The 22,885-nt window shown below is 43.3% G+C and overlaps 1 protein-coding gene across 11 annotated transcripts in view; it reads left to right on the top strand.

Annotated features, from left to right (window-relative positions):
- Positions 1–22,885, top strand: part of TIAM1 (TIAM Rac1 associated GEF 1) — a 195,266-nt gene that overhangs the window by 147,404 nt on the left and 24,977 nt on the right. For all 11 annotated transcript variants that reach the window (XR_008746823.1, XM_055801745.1, XM_055801742.1 and 8 more), the window contains 4 exons: positions 202–306; positions 4,153–4,234; positions 9,309–9,395; positions 12,949–13,173. Coding sequence is in view for 10 of the 11 variants with exons in the window: in XM_055801745.1 (XP_055657720.1) it covers positions 202–306; positions 4,153–4,234; positions 9,309–9,395; positions 12,949–13,173 (499 nt within the window). In the remaining variant the exon portion in view is untranslated. The remainder of the gene's footprint in view (positions 1–201; positions 307–4,152; positions 4,235–9,308; positions 9,396–12,948; positions 13,174–22,885) is intronic.

Raw genomic sequence — 22,885 nt, 5'->3', positions numbered from 1 at the left:
TGCCCTTGACATCCTGGTCAGTGGTTAAATGAATGCTTACTCCTGGGGAAGAGGAGGAGGTTCAGGTTAGGAGATCATGGGCCTCTTGTGAAAGACGGTGCTGGGGCATTTTTCTTCCTATGAGTCTCAGGCCGTTCTCTAAGTACAGATGATGTGAGCCATTGCTTTTCTCTTGTAAAGCTTCTGCTCCATTTCTTGCAGACACACCAGTTGGATCACTCTGCTCACTACCTGCGTCTTAAATTCCTGATTGAAAACCAGATCCAGTTTTATGTACCAAAGCCAGAAGAGGATATCTATGAACTGGTAATGCTACCTACTGAGCAAAATTAAATGGCACTTGGTAGGACACTTAATAAGTGTTTATCTGACATTCGTAATATGTAGAGCTGTGCTTTTTAACTTGCAATTATAGTGCTTTGCAGACCATAGCAAATTGGCCTACAGTAATCTCTCCAAACATTTAATTTTGAGGAAAGAGTTGATATTTATCTCATGTTTGTGCATGCGTCTGTGTGGAAGAGAGAGAGGAGGAACAGGCACAGGTAATGTGTGAACGTCACTCTAACATACATTTAAGCTTACTTCCCTCAAGGTTGCCTTTTTCTGTTGTTCATATTGTCCTTGGTGGTTTTAAAGACATAGTGTTGAGGCCTGAGTATTTCTTGTTCAGATCGCTTTGCCCGATTTTTAAAGAGAGGGGAAATGCACAGGTAGTTGGCTTTTTTGGTTTGTTGTTTGTTTAATTTGTTTTTGTTTTCCCTAAATGGGAAGGTAAATGCTGAGGTTAAAAAGCTCTGGAGTTACGTGTGAGAATATACTTTCCTAATTGCTTCAGTTGGATGTTTTCATATCATTAATCTCAAAAGCAACTTCAAAGGAATATTGAAATGAGAGATTAAAAAAAGACCAAACGGAATTAGTGTCATGCTTTAACTCTATGATTTTACACATGCAGACTGTAAAGCTTTTTAAAGTCCTTTTCATTGGTGGCTGCTTTATTTATAAGAAGTAAAACTTTGCCAGTTAGGGATGCTTTTGTTCATTTAGTAAAGAAGTTCCAGGATTTGCCGTTTAACACTGTCAACAACAACAACAACAAAAAAAAGTGAGAAAGTGGGATACTAGGACTGGGAAGCGAAACATCGTTGGGAAAAATTAAAACTCAGAGGAGACAGATTTTAGCTTTCATTGCCTGGAAGGACTTTGGTGACTTTTCTTATGTTGAGAAGATGTAGGATTGACATAGTCATCAATTATTGTTTACTCTGAAAAAATGAAATTAAACGAAAACTCTACAGTCGGTGGGACTGTGCACATGTTGAAAGTTTATAATATGGATAGGTGTGGCAGGCTTTTATATAATGTAACATTAAACCAACAGACATTTGTGTGTTTGCTGGTGTGTGTGCACGCTTGTTTCATGAGAAAATTTTAGTTACTTCATGTAAGTGTTTAATTAAATGATTCTGGTGTAATATGATACAACAAATGCCTCTATTTTTGTAGTCTCCTGAATAGCTGTTTATAATATTGTCTAATGTTGATGTTACCTCACTAGAGCTGTCTTCCATCTACTAAAATGCTTTGGCAGACATACATTGCTGCAGAAAAGTGATTTCTTAGGATGATAGTCCTTTTTCTTGCAGACTCTCTAAGATATATTGAAGTAAGAAATGGAGATTAAATATCCATATTCCATTTATCTCCAGAACATTAATGGTGATGCTTTGTGTACTGACACAGTCTTTAAAAAATCACAAGCTCCATTTATTATGTGTTTAAAATGTTACTGAGGGCTCAGGGGAGAGCATTTAACATTAGCTGCTGTACCAGGCAGTTAGACTTTTAAGCACCTTTTATTGCAAACAAAGCATTGGAGTGTTTTGGCTGAAGCTTGATGTGCCAGACTTTTTACTTTGGGTAGGATGCACTTTTAGATGGAAGCAGGAGACCAGGGGCCTCCCCAGAAGTCTGGCAGGTAGGCTGAAGCTGGAGTGAAGGTGCTGGAACTACTAGAAGACGTAGCTCTGGGAAAGGATGCTGGGACAAGACCAAAAGTGGTAGAGGAGAAAAAGGCAAGGAAGATATAATCTTGAAGGGAAAAAACCAACCAAAACCAGCCAACCAGCCAACCAAACCCAATAATAACAACCCAAAGCTGCTATGAAAAACACTACGAGGGATTGGAGCGACTCAAAGGAGCAATGCTGCTGCTGCTGTCAGGAAGAAATCCTGGCCCCGGTACCTAGCATCCTGCCCTGGGATGCTCCAAGTATTGCTATCAAACCTCTCCATGCAGAGCCCTGGGCCTGTTTCTGGGTCTGGAGGGGGTTTCCCCCCCGAGGCTGTGGTGCCTGCAAGGCTGACACCTTCATGGCATGAGCCACCATAGCCCAGGCATGCTGCCTGCCTTTGGGTGTCGGGACAGCAGGTCCACAGGGCAAGGAAATGCAAGCAGCACCTCGGGGCTGGCTCTCTGGTTTGGGCAGCTCAGCTGCAACCTGTGCATCTGAGTTACTTGTCTCCCATTTGATAGAGGTTCTTGCTTGAAAACAGCACTTTGGGATGCAGGCAGCAAGTGTCTGCCATATCCCTGTGAGAGCTTGTCAGCCATCCTCTGTGGTTTTGGTCCTGCATACTCAGTTGAGATGGCTGCAGGGATCAGACGTAAATTTTGTTCTGAAAATACTGTTATTTTCACTTTTTTTCTTTCTCCTCTTTTTAAAACCCTTGCTGAAGTCTAGCTGCGTTTTTTGTCTTTTGACTCTTTTTCTGGTTCTGAACAATATATTCCTATATTTGAAAAATGCATTTAAAAATATTACTAGCATGGCATCCTCATTTCATTTTACATTCTGTTTTACTATAAACAACCATTTAAATGGGTATATAACTGTTCTGTAATACCTAATATTTGCAGTTAAGCAGATGTGTAAGTGCTGATATAAGCAGGAGATAAAATGATACTTTTATTAAAGATGCCCTTTACTAATTAGTTACTATTTTAAAGAAATGGTTTAAATACTTCAGTTGAAACACTGCTGTCACTTAGTTTCAAAATGCTAATTATTATGAATTGCTTTTTTACACACTTATACCAGCATGTAAACAGAACCAATAGTTACCTGTGAGCTCTCATTCACCTGTGGTTACGACTTTTTCTAAAGAGGGAAGGATAGTTTATTACTTAAGTGCTACCTGTGCTATGGAAAAAACAGCTTCAAACCTGTGCTGAGCCAGAGGTTTCCAGTGTGTCAAGGCTGCCTTACAAGGAATAAGTCAGGGCAGACTCCCAAAGATGTCAGCTCCGAGCCTCTAAATGTCTGACTTGGACTGGGGAAGCGGGATTTCCCTGCCTCAGGTAGGATGACAGGCCCCACTACCATCTCCTTTGTTCGGCACTCAGGGCAGGACCTGGATGCAATAGTGAGCCACACAAGACGGGAAAACTTCAGTGATTTGAAAGCTCAAAATGTGTGAGCTGTGGTGGAGGGGTGTAGCCCTGCTGAGGAGTTGCTTTGCTCCTGAAAGGCAGGGTGAATTGCACCTGAGTGCGTGGGCTTCTGGGTTATTACCTAGGTGTGAATTTGTGCCGGTCTCCCAGGAAGGATGTTAGTGACCATTTCAAAGACTTGGGGGCTTTTGTTGGAACAAATAAACATGAAAGTGTTAAAGGTGAAATTTCATGCTAAGAAAGAGCTGCATATCAAATCCCATCGTCTTCTAACAATTCAGAAATTTATTTAAGAAACAGGATCCCTCCTTGTGATTTTAATACTCTCAAATAATTGAATTCTTGCAATGTCTTAATCAAAATAATATAGAAACTTTAAATGATGACTACCCGTAAAATATGAAAACAAGAATAGAAGCTTTGTTTCTTGTCTACTCAGAATGGTATTGATCAAGTGAAATACATATATCCTTGCTTTTCTGATGGTGGTAGTAAAACAGTGCTTCCTCCTCTTTAACTGTGTTCTAATGCTAAAACTTAGTGACACTACTAATACATCTAACCCATGTGGAGAAAAACTGATAATGACCACAGTCCATTTCTTCTGCTTGGAATTAAAAAAAAAATGTTCAAAATTAGTACAATTGATGTCTCCTCCCACAGTAATGTATTTTTGTGATTTTTTTTCTGTTCAGCTGTACAAAGAAATAGAAATCTGTCAGAAAATTACACAGCACATTCAAATAGAGAAGTCTGATGCATCCTCTGATATTTATGGTGAGTTTCTCCTTGTTTGTTTTTATTTTTCTACCAAGTCAATTCTAGTGTGGGCAGGTTCTTGCTTGCTCTTCACTGATATACCTGAAAGGCCTGTTGGACACACAAAGAAAAGCACATGTGATTCCTGTGTCATCCACAGAAAGCTGAAGCACTGAAGCAGGACAGTTTTATTTGTAGTGCACTGAACACTTTTTCCTGGTGTTCAAGCTGTAGGCTGTGTAGCTCTTTGATGAGAGCTACAGGGTCAGGAAGGACGAATGTTTTCTTGTCTTGCAGTTTCTCAGAACACCACCTACAGAGGTTGTGCAGCTGAGCGCCAGTGAAAGACAGCATCCTTTGCCAGGTGTCATCTCTTACATGAATGCCTGCGTCATGGCGTTCACAAGGGCCCTGCAGTGGGGCTTGGGAGAGGGCTGCCACTGTGGCTTGCCACTGCTAGCACGCTAGAAGGCTTTCTCCCTTCTCACTCCTTCCACCAAGCATGATTGCAGGGATGCAGCCAGGAGCATCGCCTGTGGGTGGGAGGCATCTCAAGCTCTGCAGCTGGGCAGCTGTCCCAAGAGGGGCTGGGGGAGCCTGGCCCCAGTGCACACCCATCCCTTGAGAATGCCGCATGGACTCCTGGAGCCAGAATATGACATGTCCTACAGACCTGTGCATAAAACATGAAGCAGGGGAAGTCGTCCTTGTGTATTTCTGCAAAATCCCTAATCTTTGCATGGGGGTGGTCATATTTCTTAGCTTTCAAGTATTTCAAGTTACAGACCTGCAGCCTGGTAAGTTTGCCCTTTGGTCTGGCAATTACAGTTCTGTAGTGTATTTTAAAGTTATTTGTGCAACCTACCCTGTGGGAAGGCAATCTGCATCTTTGTACTGTTTATCTAAATATTCTGTTTTAATGACTAGCATAATTCTGAATCCCCAAACTGCTTATTATACAGCTGCAGGCCATTTGAATATTGAGCTCTGCTACAAAGCAGTGGTACTGACTGCAGTTTGAATATTGAAGGCCTAAGAAAGAAATATTAACCAGCACAGTGATGCCCCTAGGTTCAATAATTATACTGTGTTTGAAAGCATGCAAGAGTTAGAGTTATCATAGCATTTCCTGTTTATTTCGTTTTCTCTTTTTTTAAGTGATAGATGGGAAAGACCGTGAAATGCACTGTCATGTCCTGTGAAATGAGATCAGGCACAGGATGCATCTGTTCACTAGCTCTGGCCCTGCAGGGAGTGAATGCTAAATGCACCCCCAAAAAGCTGACTTTGGTCTCATTGAAAGAAAATGTCAAAACTTACCCTGACACTGAATGGGAGCAGAATTTCTGTAGTCTCTATTTGTCTCATAGAAACAGTCCTATGTGTTCATGCAGTGACAAGTGTGGGCTGCAATACGTGTGTGCGGGGGAGCAGAGGTGAAGTGTTGATCCTGGCTGAGCGCTGGGGAAGGCTAGGGTTCCTTCTGAGATTCTTTCCCATCCTGTATGTTAGGTACAGTTGAGTTTGTAGTTCTTTTAGTCTCTTTACAGAATTAGCAGTGCCGATATGTGCTTTTACAATCCATATCGTATTGTATGAGAGGTGTATGAGAGAAAGCTACAGCACGTTCACAAGCTATGGCAACATGAAGATCAGAGCTTTAAAGTTTCAGCATAGGTTCTTTTTAACAGGGTTGCTTAAGGCTTCTTGCCTGCTGTTTGTTTTTTTGAAAAGAACCTAAATCAATGATGTGACTGCACAGTCTCAAAACATCTAAGCAACCTGCATGAGCCTTTCTGTGAGCAGGGCTGTCTTTGAGGTTGGTTTTCAGTCAGCTGGGTGCTGCTCGGGCCTCAGCCGCTCACGAGCACTTCCATAAGTGCTGGGAACAGGGTCAGGAGCCAGTACTGCAGCTGGTGTCTAGGGCGCCGAGGGGCTTTTTATTCTGATCGTTGCTTGTTTTTCTGTGCAGCTTTGTTCAAGCCTTCTGCCACTTCTTGCCCATTTAAAAAACATATGTCCAAATTCCTTGTGCCTTGATTCCTCCAGAAGAAGTAGAAAAGTCTTCATCTTGAAAATGGATGAGATTATGAAAATCATTAGTGACATTACCTGTTGCTGTTGCTAGTATTCCAGCTATAGCAACAATAATACTTGTAAATCACCTTGAATTTTCAAGATACTTCACAAGCAGCTGTTAATTAATCCCAACAATACGGACGGTGCTGTTATATCCATTTAGCAGACATGGTATCACAGATGGGGAGGTGAAATGCTTTTGCTAAGGGTGCAATTAAGACAGGCCAGTTCAGCTCACTAGCCGGGCAGAGAGATAACAAAATAAGTGAATAGCTGTCTGCTGGCTTTGTAAGCTGTTTTGGGCCAGCAAAGAGATGCTGGTGCCAGGGAGGTGGCAGAGCTGCTCCTTCAGGTGTTAGCAGGCCTTTGTAGCAGCTTCACTATCCCACCTGAGCACACCGTAAGTTCAAAAGGATGGAGCAGAGCATTTTAGGGAAAGCTCACCTGGGAACGTCTTGTAGTGTTTCTATTCCCACCAGCATGCCTGTGGTAAGAGGCACTCCTGGAGTCTCTGGCTAGTGTGTTGGACTTTGCCAGCATCAAATCTGTGAATGTGATACTGCTGCTGACACCTGGGACACATGCATTCTTGACTTTTTCACTGGTACCAGCCTCTTTGCAAAGGTTGTGCGGGCAGAAATCAAGGCGCGCCAGCAGTAGGAACCTATTGCTTCCAGCTCCTGCATGTACCGGGAGCATGCTGGCATTTTTGTTAGCAACTGTCTGTCACAGGGGCTGAGGTAATTTTCTGGAGGTGGATTTGTTCAGGTATTGTGCTGGTTCAGTGAGGCCATGCGCACTCATGGATGCAGACTTCTGTTTTCCTGTCATCAAAACTTTGCAGCGAAGAAAAGGCTCTGTCTGGGTCACCACCCATCTCTTCACACCTGTGTTTCAGAGTCCATGCACAGTTTGATAATAATCTTTTTGGCAGTGATGCCAGCTTATGCAATCACTGTCACTTCCACCCACTCCTGCCCTTCCTCTCATGCAGTGCTAGTACTAGTGTTTGTGTGGAGCACCTGCAGAATTCAGCCAGATGGAAACTGTGCATTCATACTATACATGTGTATGTACAAACTGCACATACATATATATACATACACACACCCATTTGACTGAGGTGTTTCTCATCTGGATGGGTTCCCTGCTCTGCTTTACTGCATGGCAGTGAAAGCACTGGCACCGGCCCTGCAACGGAACAGGCATGCTGCTTCAAATTGTTTACAAGATCAAGCCACTGTCACAACTGCGGAAATAAAACAGTTCGTCCATTCATGGGGTATGGTCAGACACCCTGTCTGGGGGGGGGATTAAGTGTATTTGTGAGATGACCATTTCAAGGCTGTTGCCCATTGCCCATTTCTCATCTCTTAAAGCTGATGGCAACATGTGTAATTGCTTCTTACACCCGTTCTGTCAGTAATTACTGTTCAGGATTTATGGGGTGGTTTTTTTGACTGAAAGACGGATTAAAAAACAACTGTATGTGTGCTTAGCCCTGACAGACTGGAGGAGGCAGAGGTCTTCTCACGGAGGAGAATGGGAGCTTGGGATTGCATGGGTGTGCTAATCTCTTGACAGTTAGCCACCGTGAGAACTTGAGATGCAGCTCAGCCTTGTTTTAACTGTATGGTAGCTGGCTGCAAAACACCATTTCAGTTGCAAAAGGGTGATGGTATTAGTAATTGCTGATTTTTGCTGACGCAGACTGCAGTCTTGATCATCCTCCACTGTGCTTCTGCTTAAGGGGTTTCCAGGTGGGCTTGTGGTGATGACAGCTAATAACTACTATATTTTACAGTTGCTCTTTTGTTTAGTTGGGAGTTTTTCTCTCTGCCAAAGTTGGTGTGTTGAGTAAGCTTCACAAATTTAATTTTATTCGGGCTGTGGAGCTCACATACAGATTCCAAGTAGCTCAGTAAGTCATGAAGGGCCATATGCTCCTTGCTTCTAGGCTGCCACATTCTTCCTCTTCTTTCCTTTTCTTTTTTTTTTTTTTTTTTTTTAAATGATGGATGAAAAAATAACTTCTCATCCATAAGCATCAACTTGAAAAGAGTCCTAAAGTCCGAATAGGCTCCTAGCACATCTGTACCTCTTGGCTGGTGACTGATTCCATGTCAAACAAGCATCTTCCCCCAGAGGTTTGTAAATGTTTTTCTAGTTGGAGAAAGAGAGCAAATGGTTGCCTACACCCATTTAGGGAGTAATGAAGTTTCAGAAAGGCATATGTTCTGCCTTAGATAACCCTCAACAGTAAATAAACAAACCGTATTTAACTAACCACATTGTATTTCCTTTACACATTGTTATCTTAACAGTGTCAAACACAAATGGCAAGAAAATCACCAAAACCAAATGTAACAGTACCATTTGCACTGTTTGAATTAAGGCTGTGTCAGTACTTCCATTATGCGGTTGTTCAGTGGGTCTCAGTGTAGCTACGAAATGTGCGCTGAGCTGAGACTTCGCAAATAGCTGGTTGTGCCAGGCGCAGCTGAGGAAAGAAAAGGGGAAAAGGGGAAGTGGCGTTTTTAAAACCTTGTCCAGTCCAGGAATTTCAAAAAGTAAAAGTTGGCATTCTGCTTTTAGCAGGAGTTGTTATGCCTTGTCCGAGTTCAGGATGGCATGTCAGCCATAGCTGTCTGTTTCCTGGCTTTTGTCAGCTTGGGTCACAAACCACAGCTCTGTGGAGCTTTTGTCTGCAAACAGCAAAACTTCTTGAAGTGACCTTTTGTAGCAAGAGAATTAGAAGTCTGTTCCAATGTTTTGCAGCTGTGGTATTCTCAAATAAAGCTGTGGATGATTTATATAAAGACTCAGAAATTCATTTTGGGTTTCTGTTAAAGCCGCTTCCATTTTTTAACTTCCTCTTCATGTTTGTAAAGGTTTGAGGGAAAGGAGAAGGGAGGAATTCCCAACTGCTGGCTGCAGGGACTTGTGGTGTGTGCAGTTAGGACATGCTGGAAGTGGTTGGCTTTTTCTAACGTCTCGCTGTGTGTCTCCCTAGGTTTCTCTCTGTCCTCCATGGAAGAAGAAGGGATTCGTCGGCTGTATGTGAACAGCGTCAAAGAGACAGGACTAGCTTTCAAGAAAGGTAAAATTCTTTTTGAAGTGTTTTTGTTGCTGTTTGTTTAATCCTGTTATAGGCCATGAGATTGTTGGGATAGGAGCTTTATGAACACACCAGATCAGGGCCTCAGTCCAAAAGAGACCATGGTCTTTTGGGAAGAACCTTAGGTACTGAATACATTACTGTTCTGATCTTGGGATCAGCTATGCTATGTAGTCAACCTCTTAATTTTGAGTTGCTGTGTATGTAGCAGGGTCAGCATGTCCCTTGCAGCTAGACAGAGGAGCAGAGGCCCTCTCAGGTCAGTCACTGCGAGATAAACTAGTACAGTAGAAGCCATCATAGTGCTCTCTGTGGCTGGGATTACTGCCTCTAGTTTTGCTTCCAGCCTTTGCAGGAAGCATGACAGCACTTGGACCAGAAACTGGCAGAGATAACTAGGCTGCCGGGCTCGTCCCAAGGCAGAGCAAGATATGGTTTAACTGCAGCTTACCCAAGCTGAGGTCAACCCTGACACTGCCATGCCCTTATTCTTTGCCCATTCGTTGCCTTTTCTGATGTGCCAGTGCTGCTGCTCATGCAGTCATGGGATGGGCTGGTCAGGGAGCTGGGCAGCTGAAACCTAACTGGATTTTGGAGTATAACATGGGGAGCATGAAGAGTGAAAAGACTCTCATCTCTTCATAACCCATCAATGTATGCAGAGTCCTCAAGAACACCTTCAGAGTTTTCTGGGTGAGTGGTTATATGGTCTCGCAGAGCTCATTCAACAGTTAGCTGTTGCCAAAAGCAGTGGGGGGCTGGTCTTCCCCAAACTGCTCCATCCCTTTGCCTTGTCCTGGCTTGGGCACTCTGCTGAGTCTTTTCAGCTCCCCATCTTGATGGAAAACTGCTGTGGCAGAAATGCATGGCTGGTTTTCTGACCTGCTAGCAAACAGAGTCGGCATGTGTTGCAATGAAGCGAGTGGCAGAAGTGGCACAGTGGAGGGACAGGACTGTGTAGACAGAAACTGGGAAGGAAGAAGCAGGGGGCAGGGGAGGGGGAACAGTCCTGGTTGCAGGGAGCCTGGAGTTTCGCTCAGCTGTAGCTTCTAACCTTAGTTTAAGAAAACCATGTAGGTCATCCTGGAGGCTGCTGCATATGTCTATTAGGCTTGAAAAGGCCCTCTTTCTCTTTCCTGTCCCTCCTCACGCCACCTCAGCCCCATACGCCCTGGCTGACAGGATGGGTATTGTGCCAAAAGGCCTGAATGGGCACTGGGATTAGCTCTCTACCAGCCCATCACAGGGAAATAAAACCCTGTGGGTTTCTTGTGGGGAGAGAATATGATGGCGAGGGTGTGGGTGTTCAGCAAGGCTTCCTTGTTTTGCTTTTAGTTAATGTTTGTACAACAATTTAAATGAATGCGTGAACGCAGACTGCCTCCTGTGGGCTGAAATGCTAAAACATGCTTTCAGTGATACGCTGCTCTTGATAATTGATATGAAAAGCCACTTCTGTATGAACAGTACTTGGCAGGATATTGTGACAATATACCCAGATTTAGCAGAAAGCAGGGAGGAAAACTCTCTTCCTTCCATTACTTACACATGTTTGCATCTGACTGCACTTCCTAGAGTAAGTCTAATGAGATACCGTATTTCATTTCCTATTTTTTCTCTAATTAGAAAAATTAGATTTTATTTTCTCCTAATAATTTGTGTATCTTTTTGTTTTTTCTGTTGGTCTGCATTAGCTAGACCATTGTTGGAATTTGAGGTGCTTGATAGACATGATGCTTTATCCCAAATGATTCAAACAAGGATTACAAAGAGTAAATGAAGCCCCAGATAGGATGTTTATGGTTGCAGGCATATTAATCTGCTACTATTATGACATGGCATCACTAAGTAGAATAAATGAAATAATGTGAAATGCTTGACTTGCCTTGTTTTGTCCTTGTTTCAAATATGATTTTACAGTCCATTTACTTTGTAGCTATTCTATCTAGTTCATTTTATTCTCTCCGAAACTGCACACCACACTACAGTTTCTGGGCACAATTACATGCATTTAGAAAGATCTCAATTTTCCTAAAGAAGACTGAAGCTCTTTAGCCTCCTCCCTTCCACATTTCTTTCTTGAATGCAGGTAGGTAATCTGTTTCCTGGAGGATGCAGCTGAGCTCTGCTTGCAGCTCAGGCTCATCAAATCAGACCTTTCATCTGAGCTTTAAGGGTAGCAAGACTCACCCTTTGCATGATTGCCCAGCCAGAGGACTGCATGGCATGAGGGCAGGTCACCCCCACAGAGCAGCTCTTTCAACCCTTTAAATTCCAGCTTTCATTCCTGTAAATGCCAGGACAGTGACTGGGATGCCAGGCAGTCCCATTGGTGGGTGAGTGGCCATTGCAGAGCATGCGTTCCTGCCAGCTGTGCCCAGTGGGTCAGCTCCTGGGGGGATGTCTGTGGGGAACTGCTGGTGTCACCAAGTGGAGACAAAAGCTGCAGTGGCAGGAGCAGCTCCAGTGATCAGAGCTGTCAGCACTGGCATGCCCTGGCATGCTCCTGCCTGCCTGACCCTAGGTTTAAACCCTGGTCCAGCTTGCTGTTATTAGCTGGGAGAACGGGCCTGGCTGGCTGAGGGAAGGTCAGGATTCCTGCAGGAGCTCTCACAGGGCTGCACATCTTCGGCGTTGCTGTGTCACCCCTGAAGTGAACAGGAGTCAGCTTTTTCCTCTGCAGATCCCCTTTTCCCTTGGGCACCGGTGCTATAAATAACTCATGAAATCAGATTGGAAAAAAACCGTAACTAACTTACCAAGCACTAAAATTTGCCTTTTGAAGATCTGTGTGCTAGGACGTGATCCAGAGACGGCCAGAGACGAGGCTGTCTGAAGTTCTACACCATACACCCCAGTTGAGTGGGAAACATTTTCTTTCCTCCTAGGTGTATGGGTAGGTGACCACTTCAAATAAAAGCCTTCACTTACATGGGAAGTTAAAAGCAAGAATCAAGCCAGCCCAGCTACTCCTTCCGCCATCCTATGTGCAAGCACCTCAGCAGTCTGGCTCTGTCCTTCAGTATATATTTATTTACGAGCGATGTGTTGTGTAGTGTGCCATGCTGTACAGCGGCTGTTCCCTTGCAGGGTAACAGGGCACTGGAACAGGCTGCCCAGAGAGGCTGTGCAGTCTCCTCTGGAAATACTCAAAACCTGCCCAGATGCAACTCTGTGCAACCTGCTGTAGGTGAACCTGCCTTATCAAGGGGGTTGGACTAGATAATCTCAGAGGTCCCTTCCAACCCCAACCATTCTTTGATTCTGTGAAGAAAAAGGGGTTATCTTGTTGCTGGTACATTGTGAGGGACTTTCTGGGCACCATGCTCTTAGGGATCATACTGGACTACCAGCCTGACAACAAATCTGCAAAAGTCAATCAAATTTCAGTACCTTTTCCAGTCATAAATGTTTACTTTTATGTCTAGACCTAACACTGTCTGGCACTTCATAAACACCTGGCTGAGCTCCTTGATGTCTGTGGGTGACAGAAACGTTACTGTACAAGTCTTACCTGTTCCTTTCTGTGTTGCAGGCCTGAAAGCTGGCGATGAAATTGTGGAGATTAACAAGAAAGCTGCTGAGGATCTGGACTCAGCTTTGCTGAAAGATGCCCTTGTGCAGCCTTCACTGTGTCTTACTGTGCGCACCTATCCAGAGATAGAGGAAGGGCAGAAACTAATGCAGCCACCACCACGTCGCTTGGAAAACCCGTCTGACTTGACTGACAGCACACTGGTGTTTGCTGGCAGCAGCCAAGGTATTGGGTTCAATTTAGAAATCACCAGGAAGAAGATTCATGCTTACAGTGTGCTGGTGTAATCCCATTGATCCCTGCATGTAACTTCCATGGTGGAAGTGAGAGGAATTACAGTCTGAGTGTGCTGGGCGGATAGTACGTGGGAGCTCTGGAAGCCGTAAAGGTATCATCTGCAGTAGCCATGAAGGGTGACTGTGTACATGGTTAGGCTGTGAAACGGTGTCATCGCCAAATCCATGCCACATCATCTAGCTGTGCCTACAGCAAGTCACAGAACTACGTGCTTACTTTTGGGCTGCTCAGGAGGTACCTATAGCTCTGGATTTGCCTACAGGATATGTGTATGGCAGGGAAGGAAGAGAGGATAAGCATTCGCCCTCTGTGGGGTTAGCCAGGAGCACAGGAGCCCTGCATGTTTTGTGAAATGCATAAATAACTCCCAAGGACAGTTTAAAACAACTAAAGTCGGGATTGTCATTACAGCCAAACATACCTAACTGGTCCCACAGCACAGTGCAGTGGGAAGGGTCATTCCTGCCCACCATGTTGCCCTCTTCAGAAAACTGAACTGGCAGAAAATTAATCCCCAGCAAATATGAATTGTTTGCTGCTAGTTTAGCTTCCTGAACCAGCTGAGGCCACGCAGTCTTGCATGGGTTAAAAGAAATGGCTGCAGAATAGTAGGACTGCCTCCTTGGTGGTTGCTGGCTGATACATCTGTAAGACAGTGGTTTTGGAAATTGCACTGGAAAGCTCCTGCACCATGTCTTCTCTTACTTGCCTGTTTAGCCAAGTCTTATGTGCTGGCTCCTAAATGCCCCCTCCCCCCCGCAAAAAAAAAAAAAAAAACAACCCAAAAACCCCAACAAAACAGAAGAGGATACTGGACATAACTGTTTGCTTTAGGTTTTTTGGAATAATGTAAAATACAGGAAAAATTAGTGGAATGGCCAAAAAGAAGTAGTTTTTAGATAATCAAAACTATTCTGAGCTGAGATAAATTTTGACTTTCAGTCGAAAGTAAATGGCATCTGAATATGTCAAAATACTTTCTTTTCTCCACAAAGTGAAGGTTTCAGAAATATCAAAATAATTGTTTTGACAACTATGAAATAGTTTTGGTTTGGGCACTTGGAATGAAAAGCTGGAGTAGGAGCAGAGCTGTTAATGCACTTCACTGATGTTCAAAGTCAGCCTTCTCCCAGGACATGTCTGACTGCTGCCATCACTCAGTGCAGGGGCTTCTGGGATGAGTGGGTGCAAACTAGAGCTAACCCAGGAGCAGCGTGAGTGCATTAACATGATGCTGAGCTGGAGCAAAGAAGCTGCAGTGAAAGATAGTTTGCTTGGGCTCAGGACCAAGCTGACTCATGTCTGCCTGCAAAGGGTCAGGGAGGTGCAGCCTGCCTTTCAACATTTCTGGATGCTGCTCTGGCTTTGCTTGAAATATTTACTTAAAGTGATCCAGCACAAATGCCATAGTTCAGATGACAGGAACACCTAGTGAGGAAAGGGAAAGCTGGACCCCTAGGCTGACTTTGGGGACTGTGATATTCATAGCAAGTGTAATAGCATGAACAAGAAAGCTTAAAAACAGCTTATTGCAAATACCTCAGAGGTGACTGATAAAAGCAACCTTATCTAAGATGCGGGATAAACTTCCAAAGGCAGTTAAAATTAAACATTTTCAGAAGGACATTCTCCCCTTCGAATTTTCATGGAACTCTTCCCAGTTAGGCTTTTGTGCTGAAAAATCAAGCTCATCTTGTACATTTTTACAGCTGGCCACAAGATGCCCCTATTTCCTACTTAACACCAGCTCTTTGTGGGGCCCGTCCTTTTGTCCTTGCCTGTGCTTTTTCACTGAATCCCTGAGTGCTCAATCCTCATACTCTAACTTTTCACTGAAGTGAGTGTCCACCCTGGGTGCAAAGACTTAGGGACTGGGACTTTTGTATTTATGCAACACAGTGATTTCTAAGGCAGAGGAGTCACATTTTGTAACCCAGGTTCTCAACAAGCAGACTCTCTGCCACTGTCAGTTCTCTGCATCATTATTGTGAGGGCTTCAAGGGGTCCTTTTTCTTGCTGAGGGTAAGATAACGCACGGTTTGCCAAATGTGTCTGGAGAACCTAGCATTTGCCTTTTAACATTACCCAGTAATAACCCTGCGTGCCCCATGTGAAATGCGGACATAGGACATTGCTGATGGACACATCATGACAAAATCAGGCTTCCTGCCTCTGATGCTTTGTAGGCACGACTTCCTTTGTGCTGCTCTCAACTCATGTCTGTCCTCCTTTGTAAGCTTCTCCTGAGCTGGATTTTTGTGGTTATCGCTGTGGTGTGGAACGGCTGCTTGTTTTTCCATGTCCTGCAGTGACTATGTGAACTGTCTGGTGGGCTAAAGCGCTTCCTTCTTAAATAGCTCCCCAGGACCAGGGCTAAGCTTTGGGGCTTCCTTTTCCCTTCAGATTTCTGTCAGTACAGCTGCCCATCGCTTTTGGTGTGCTATAGTCAGCTCCTTCACTCTCTTTCAGGCAACAGGCAGCACAGAAGCTAGACCTCTGTTGACATTTGCTTTCCTTAAAAACATGGCAAACAAAGTGGGACTCACCTTCCTCCTCAAAGGCAGAGGAATACTTCTTTAACCAACAGAAGCAACACAATAGCTCATCAGCAGATGTGCAGGTGTCTGTGGCAGCTTCTGAAAGCATCTGTAGTTGCCATTTGGAGTACGCTTCTGAAGAATGACGTTAAGATGGTGTTTAAAGTTAAACAATGCCGATGCTCTAATTTGGGATGCTTAGCCTGAGGCAGGAGTGAAATTAAGGATCTGCACCCAAGTGTGTGACTGGGAGGTATTTTGATCTTCTCCATCAATTTCTCTCCACTTAGGTGTTTGTAGAACGCGCTGTTTTACTGAAGCCTTTCTTCGTCTGGCCCTGTGCTTTTTCAGGGACTCGTTACCTAAAATGGGATCCATGTGAAATTTTAAAAAGGGGTACATGCTTTTGTTTGGGACATTGTGGCTGTACGTTAGATTTTTGGTCTGGGCTCCATAGCTTCTTTTAGAGAGCAGTCAAGTATGAAATACCCACTGACCTGTTTATTTGTGTCCTTGTTGATCTCTGGCAGTTTGGCTGGCTAGTCAAATCAGCTCGGTGATTTCTGTTCGATGCTTTTACAGCATGCAGATTTTTTAATTTGGTCCTGAAGTATTGCAACCCCCTTTCAGCAGAGGGTGAAACTTTGCTGGGCCAGAATGCCAGCAGGTATAAATCACCCGTAGGCACATCCATTCTCCAGAACTTCAGGGTCTGGTTGGTCGATCATGCTGATGTCCCATAATTATCTTCACTAGCAATTCTTCATCCTCATCGACTATGAAGGCAGCAAAGGGTAGGTTTTTTGTGTGAGACAAAACATATTGTGTGTTTTCAATAGAAAGATGCTGTGTTACGTTTTCCTAAGGAAGCTTTCCTAATGCCTCATTACTCAGCGGGAGGTCTTCCAGGAGCAAAGCAGTGCTGTGTTTCTGGGAGTTGACCTCCCTGAAGTGACTGCCAGTGCTTCTGTGAAATGGGTCTCGTAACAGCTGTTTCATTATCTGGAACTACCTTGTATATACTGAGGCTGGGGCTAGAGCTGCAAATCAGCCCTGTGGCAGTGATTACTTCATTCTGTTTACTTAACAGGTTATTCTTGAAATGACCTTGCATTTTATACCTCTAATTGATGTGAAAAACATCATCTTGAGTATGATATAAACTTTCTCCTAGGAATTCACGCTGCATCAGGCTTGCAGAGCCATAGGCTTTGTTCCTTTAATCTATTATTGTTTTTCCTGGCTTTCATTCTTCTGTCTTGCTAATGCAGCCTACATAAATCTGGTTGAGGAGGACTAGCTCTCATTCTGTCTGGAGCCCTGCAGCCTGTTTTCCTTATTGCCTAAAAGGATCAGTGAGAACTGCTCCCTATTTGTCTCCCTGTTTGCTCCATTCAATCCAGGGAACGAGAGGCTGAAAGCTGGAAACGCAGCACTGCATCTCCCCAAAATCATAAAGAAGGTATTTTATATTGGAAGGGGATTTGGGAATGGGATCCATACTTGTTTGTGGTCTCCCCACAGTTCACTGCCTTTTTTTACACCGGGGTGGAGTTTCTGAAGTTCAGGCTTTGCACGCTCCTGTATTTTGGAGACCTCTAGTATAAGGGATAACTCTGCAAGGATAACTGTGAGCCATATAAATCACCATGCAGAATGTATAAATGGTAAAAAAGATCTTCTAGATCTGAAGTAGCTAGGTATTTTTAAGGAGTCTATTATTTTGTCATTCAGAAAGCAGGAGAACCAGAGGCTGAAGTTAACACACACCGTAAAGACTATGCTATAAAACTGAAACACACTTTCACTGCACTGTAAGAATGGCCACTATTTTTCATTCCATCCTCGTACTGTCACAGGTCCCCTTAGGCTAAGTAATTTGGATTTCAGAACAAGCTGAGACTAACAGTAACCTTAATTTCTTCAGGGTTATTTTCCTGAGGCAGAGGACTGATTTCATACCTTTTGTAGTATGTTAAAAAATACTGTGAGCATTCAGTGCTTGATTTAACAATTCGAGAGGCCCTTACTGCAGCAGCAATCTGAGAGTCTTGCATATAATTAATGAGAGACATGCAGAACTGTTGCTCATGAGATCTCATTTCTAAGAGCTTAAAAGCCAAAACTCAAGGATGTTGCTTCAGTCAGAATTGTGTCCAGAGGTCTCATTCCTGTTTTTTTTCTAAAGACCACCTGAGCTGCTGTTGACGCGTCAGTTTTTGCCTTGTGGCTTTGGGTTTCTGCCCCCATCCCACCGCCGCTGCAGTAAGCGTACCTGCACCGTCCTTTAGCATCTTCATACTCCTGCTGTGTTGCCGCTCCCCCTGCCGGCTCCCAGCGCCATATTTGCAGAAGAAAAGGCTGTTTGTTCTGTTTGCAGTGTCTCTGGTTTCCAAGGTCCCTGAGCACGTGCTTTGTTTTTACATCTATGAAAAATCCTGTTTATTCCCAAGGGGCTACTCAAGCACATTACAAGTGCCTGACTAGGCTCCTGACCAGGGAAGGGGTGAAAAGTGGCCATGGTACAGTTGGGACAGGGAAGGTTTCATTGAATATGCATTTTTCCCCAAGAAGAGAGAGTGAATTAAGTGACATTCAGCATAGATTTTTCTATATTTGTACAATTTATTACCTAGTTGCAATGGAAGGAGGAGCAAAAGAGTTCTGTTGAAAAGAAAAGAGATTTATGCGGCTTGTTCTGTAGCTCTGCAGGAAAGGCAGTGTTTCCCATTTTGTTCCTGTACTGTTCTTTGGTGGCTCAGTAGACTGAAACTGGTAGTTTGTAGCTCAGTTTTATAGGTCTTTGGAGAAGATATCAACTCTGTGGGGCCTCCCAATGGGACAGAATACCCCACTATAAAAAGGATGTTTCCTTCTTGCATGTTTCAGTGTTTCAAAGCTAACCAGAATTCTACAAAAGAAAAAAAATGCATACTTACCTTTTTTTATTGTGGATTTATAGGCAAGATTTTGTCTCAAATAAAAATTTAATCTGGGAGATGGTTCCCTAACAATTCGTATTCAAGTTGTTCAGTTTAACGATGGAGTCTTTTCTGAAAGGTACTCTCTTGTCATAATGGGGCCATTCCCCAGCAGCATTTAGAAATGGCAATTTCTGTTTAAGGAAGTTACTGTTGAGCTCAAGTAAGTTGATAACTTTTTCTTTTAAGACTACAGTCAAACATGAGGTGCTGAAAGCACTTGGCCACTGAAACCTTTGTAGCCCTTCTCGCAGGAGCACTGACACCTAAGTGACTTGGCTGGGATTCAGCTGGGGTAGTCACGTTCCGCCTGGTCCATATTTCTTCTGTGGTTTCAGCTCAGATGAGGTTCGCTCCTTATTTCCTGCTGAAGGTGATTAAGCAATCACTATATTTTACTTCCAGTATTGCTGATTGTCATCGGTGAAAGAAATACGGAGGAGCACAACACGCCTTTTGCAGGGAGCAAGCGGTGGCAGGCAGGCAGGGAAGGACACCAGGCTGAGCTCCTGTCCCTGGCACTTGTTGGCCAGCTGCGGCAGCCCCAGAGCTCTGCCTCAGTCGCATGGCAAGGTGTAGTGTGGGTTGCTGAGACGTGTAAAACAACCGCCTTGGGAGACTGAGGCACCTTAAAGTTACAAACCAAAGCTTTCAGCCATCTGAGCGTACAACGTGCTGCAGATGGCTGCCCTTGCCAGCACTGAGCACTTCCCCAGTGCTGCCACCGGGAGGATTACCTTCAGTATCGCCCATTCCACATACTCAGAAATAAAGCATCGAGATGCAGAGTTTTCTGATTTGTGTGCTGCTTTTTTGTGTTAGTAGGATGTGCACTTCTGAGCTTTGCACCCCAGCTGACAGAGCTGGGCTAGGAATATTTATTTCTGCTGTATTAAAAAAAATATATAATCTGGCACCAAGAAGTGGACTTTAAGAGCAATATCAAATATTGTGGAAGTCTCATTAAAATCTTGAGCAACAGCAACTCTGCAAATTGGAAGCAGCAGCCATGGAAAATCTTAGCCAAGTGTTGGCATGGTGCTTAAGCTTGTGATTCTCCAGGCCTTTAAGCCCCAGAACCTTTGCTCCAGTGATATAAGACTCCCTTTCATTTTGCTAGTTTTAGCCATAAGTAGGAGTTATTTAATGGGCATTAGTCATAATGTCACAGATATTACACTGCTGAGGCAACTTGGGAGCTCGTGTGACCTCCATCTGTGCTGGTGGCCGCATGGATTTGACCCCCATTTCCTCCTGCATTTCCCTTTCTAATTCCTTAATGTCAAGTGAAGCCCATGTGTTACCATCCCTAGTAGTGGCTGGGCAACGTTTAGGTGCTGCAGAAGGAAATGAACATATTGCCCTCTGAGCTCCTTGCAGAGCCAAATAAAGATTTACAGGGCAAAAATAAAATGATGTAGTGAACCTGACAGAAATGGGATGGTAACTGGAAGGTATTAAAAGGCCGGGACGTGCGACATTATTGAACTGATTGCCTACGTTTAACAGCGCGCAGATAAACCTGCTAAAGTCGACATTGACTTTGGCAGCTTAAGACATTAGAAATACCCTGAGCACATGTGCTGTGTGACTGCTCATTAAGGCGTGAGTGAACGATTGCTGTCTACTGGGTAAAAGTGTTTATACTGCAGGAAACAGATTAAGTGGTGTTTTAATATACAGGAAAAGAAAAAGTGGTGGCTTAAAAGCAAAAATGAAAACCCCCAAACAAACATTATTTGCCTTGGCTTGGGGTGAGAAACAGCTGTAAGATGTATTTCACACAGCTTGTAATGGGAAGTTAATTGCAGGGAAAAAACACAGACTGCTCCAGACAAATTATGACACATAGCACATTTTTTTTTCATATTTTTTAATGGATAGCTTAAGGGTTTTAAGGATTTTTTCACACATTAATAGAGAGACCAGAAAGCTGATAGTCCAAGTTGATAAAATATGGGCAAGGCTCAGAAACCTAATTTTTTACAGAAAAAACACTTCTTCAAATAGATTTTGTGTTGCCAAACAACCCCTACAGGCATATCTTTTTAAAAAGTTAACCTGTCTTTTAAGAAAAGAGTCATGTCTTCCAGAAGTTCAGCTATGAACTACCTTTTATGTCTTTTTAATTTTATTTCATGTCCAGTTTAGCTCCATCCCATTATATACGTTCTGAATTTATTTCCAGGTTTCTGATTTCCACTTTTTCCAAATTATTTGCAGACTCAAAAAAGTGGAAATCTTGTACAGTCGTGCAAATTGGTTTTGGTGATGGTGGCTGAAAGCTTGCAAGAACAACAGCTGAAGCTGGGTACTGAGGAACCCAAACCTGGATCTCTGCCATCAGTCTTGATGGAGAGAACCTTACCTAGGATGTGTCTGCCAACTAACATTGTGCATTAAAATAAAACTCCTTGAAAGGAGCGGTGGCTTTTCAATTGCAGCGAAGGGGCAGCAGAATTTTCCTTATGAATTTAGGAAACATATTTCCTAGAGACTATAATTTCTGGACCATGAAATATATTTCATTCCAGTATAAATATAAACAAATACACTAGGTGTGTATCAGGTGGTTCTTTTTTTAAAAAAATTTCTTGATTTTAAAGCAGCTTGCCATTTTTATTTTAATTAAAAAGACCATCCACTATCATAGTCTTTTTGGCCAAACCACACAGTATTTAACTGAAATATATCAGTGTAACAAATAGGTGTTACCATCACTGTGGCCTTTTTACTCATAGCATTGCTGTCTGGCCAAATGCTTCTTACACACAAATAGATGTGACTTAGCTAAATTGAAATGTCTAATTGAAAAATAGCAAGTAACGTGAAAGTCACCATGGGACTAACATGGAAATGGTGCTGCGTCTGATGTGCTAAATCACTGTTAATCGTTGTAAATGTCCATGTTCCAGCTGGACCAGTGGGTGCTCGCAACACGATAGTGCACTGTTGGGCTGCTTCTATTTGTAGGTCTAGCAAACAAAAAAACCCCAAGACTGGTTTAAAAAAAATTGTATTCTGTTACAGAACAGTGTCAGTTTGCCACCAAAAGGTTTAAATGCTGCATGCTAACAATACAGCCAAAGTTATGTTAATATAGTCTGTTGAGTCTTGGGTTTTAAAAGGGAGGGATTTTCTGTGTTGCAGCATCCATTGAACTTTGATTAGGCTTTTTCACATTACCTGAAGAATAAATGTAATGTAATGGAATAAAAGGTATAATCCCTGGTGGGACATTGTCCTGTTTGTGTGGCAGGATGCAGGCAGGGAGGCATACTCAGATACCATCCTTCCCTATCCAGCCCCAGAAGTGGCAGCACACCACAGAAAAAAACCCTCATCCTTATGGGGTTGAGGGGAGGAGAGGGGAAAGTTAAAAGGAATTAATGTTTGGACTCAGTTACTGTAAAGTACCTCTTTATGCTGGCTTGAAGGTCATTTGACGCATGTAGGAGAATCCCAGCAGAGTTCAGTCCATCACTGGGCGTTATAATTTGCCATAACTAGAAGCTGAACATACATGAAATCTGTTTTTCTGTGAAGACTGGCTAATATGTAGTAATACTGCTTCTTACATCTATTTGAGTCAGAGGATGAGATTCCCAAAAAAGTTATTTGTGCACAGAGGTCTCAGGCTGAGATTAGTTCTCTTTCTTTCATCACTTGCCGGTAATTCATCATTTACTTACAAGAGGTCACAAACGAGTTTTTAGCTGTGTTATCAGCGTAGTCTCGGGAAGACTGCTCAGGCACAGAGGTGCATAGTTGTGGCCACGTACTGATGGAAATGAAATCTAGTTTTCAGTTGATGTATTAGACTCCTAAAATCTGCTAAAACCAGATCTGCTTCCTTAAAAATCAACATAGAAACTCAGTAGTGGGTGTGTTAAACCAAAGCTGCAAGCAATTTAAAATCATCACATTCAGCTTAACTCAGAAGAAGGGCTGACTGAGACTTGCTTCTTGGCATGACTTGCCCGTTCACATACTGCAGTTTCCATTTGAAACCACTGAAGTATAAAGGTAGGCAATTGCTTGCCAGCCAAGAAATTAATGCTAAATGTAAGAATTTAAATGTGGCACTTTAGCCTTATCTCTGAATCAGCTTTCGTAGTTTCC

The sequence above is a fragment of the Falco peregrinus genome, chromosome 4 (genome assembly GCF_023634155.1).
Source record: "Falco peregrinus isolate bFalPer1 chromosome 4, bFalPer1.pri, whole genome shotgun sequence".
NCBI classification, from domain to species: Eukaryota; Metazoa; Chordata; class Aves; order Falconiformes; family Falconidae; genus Falco; species Falco peregrinus.
The sequence above is the reverse complement of the archived record's forward strand: the minus strand, read 5'-3'. Positions and strand labels throughout refer to the sequence as shown.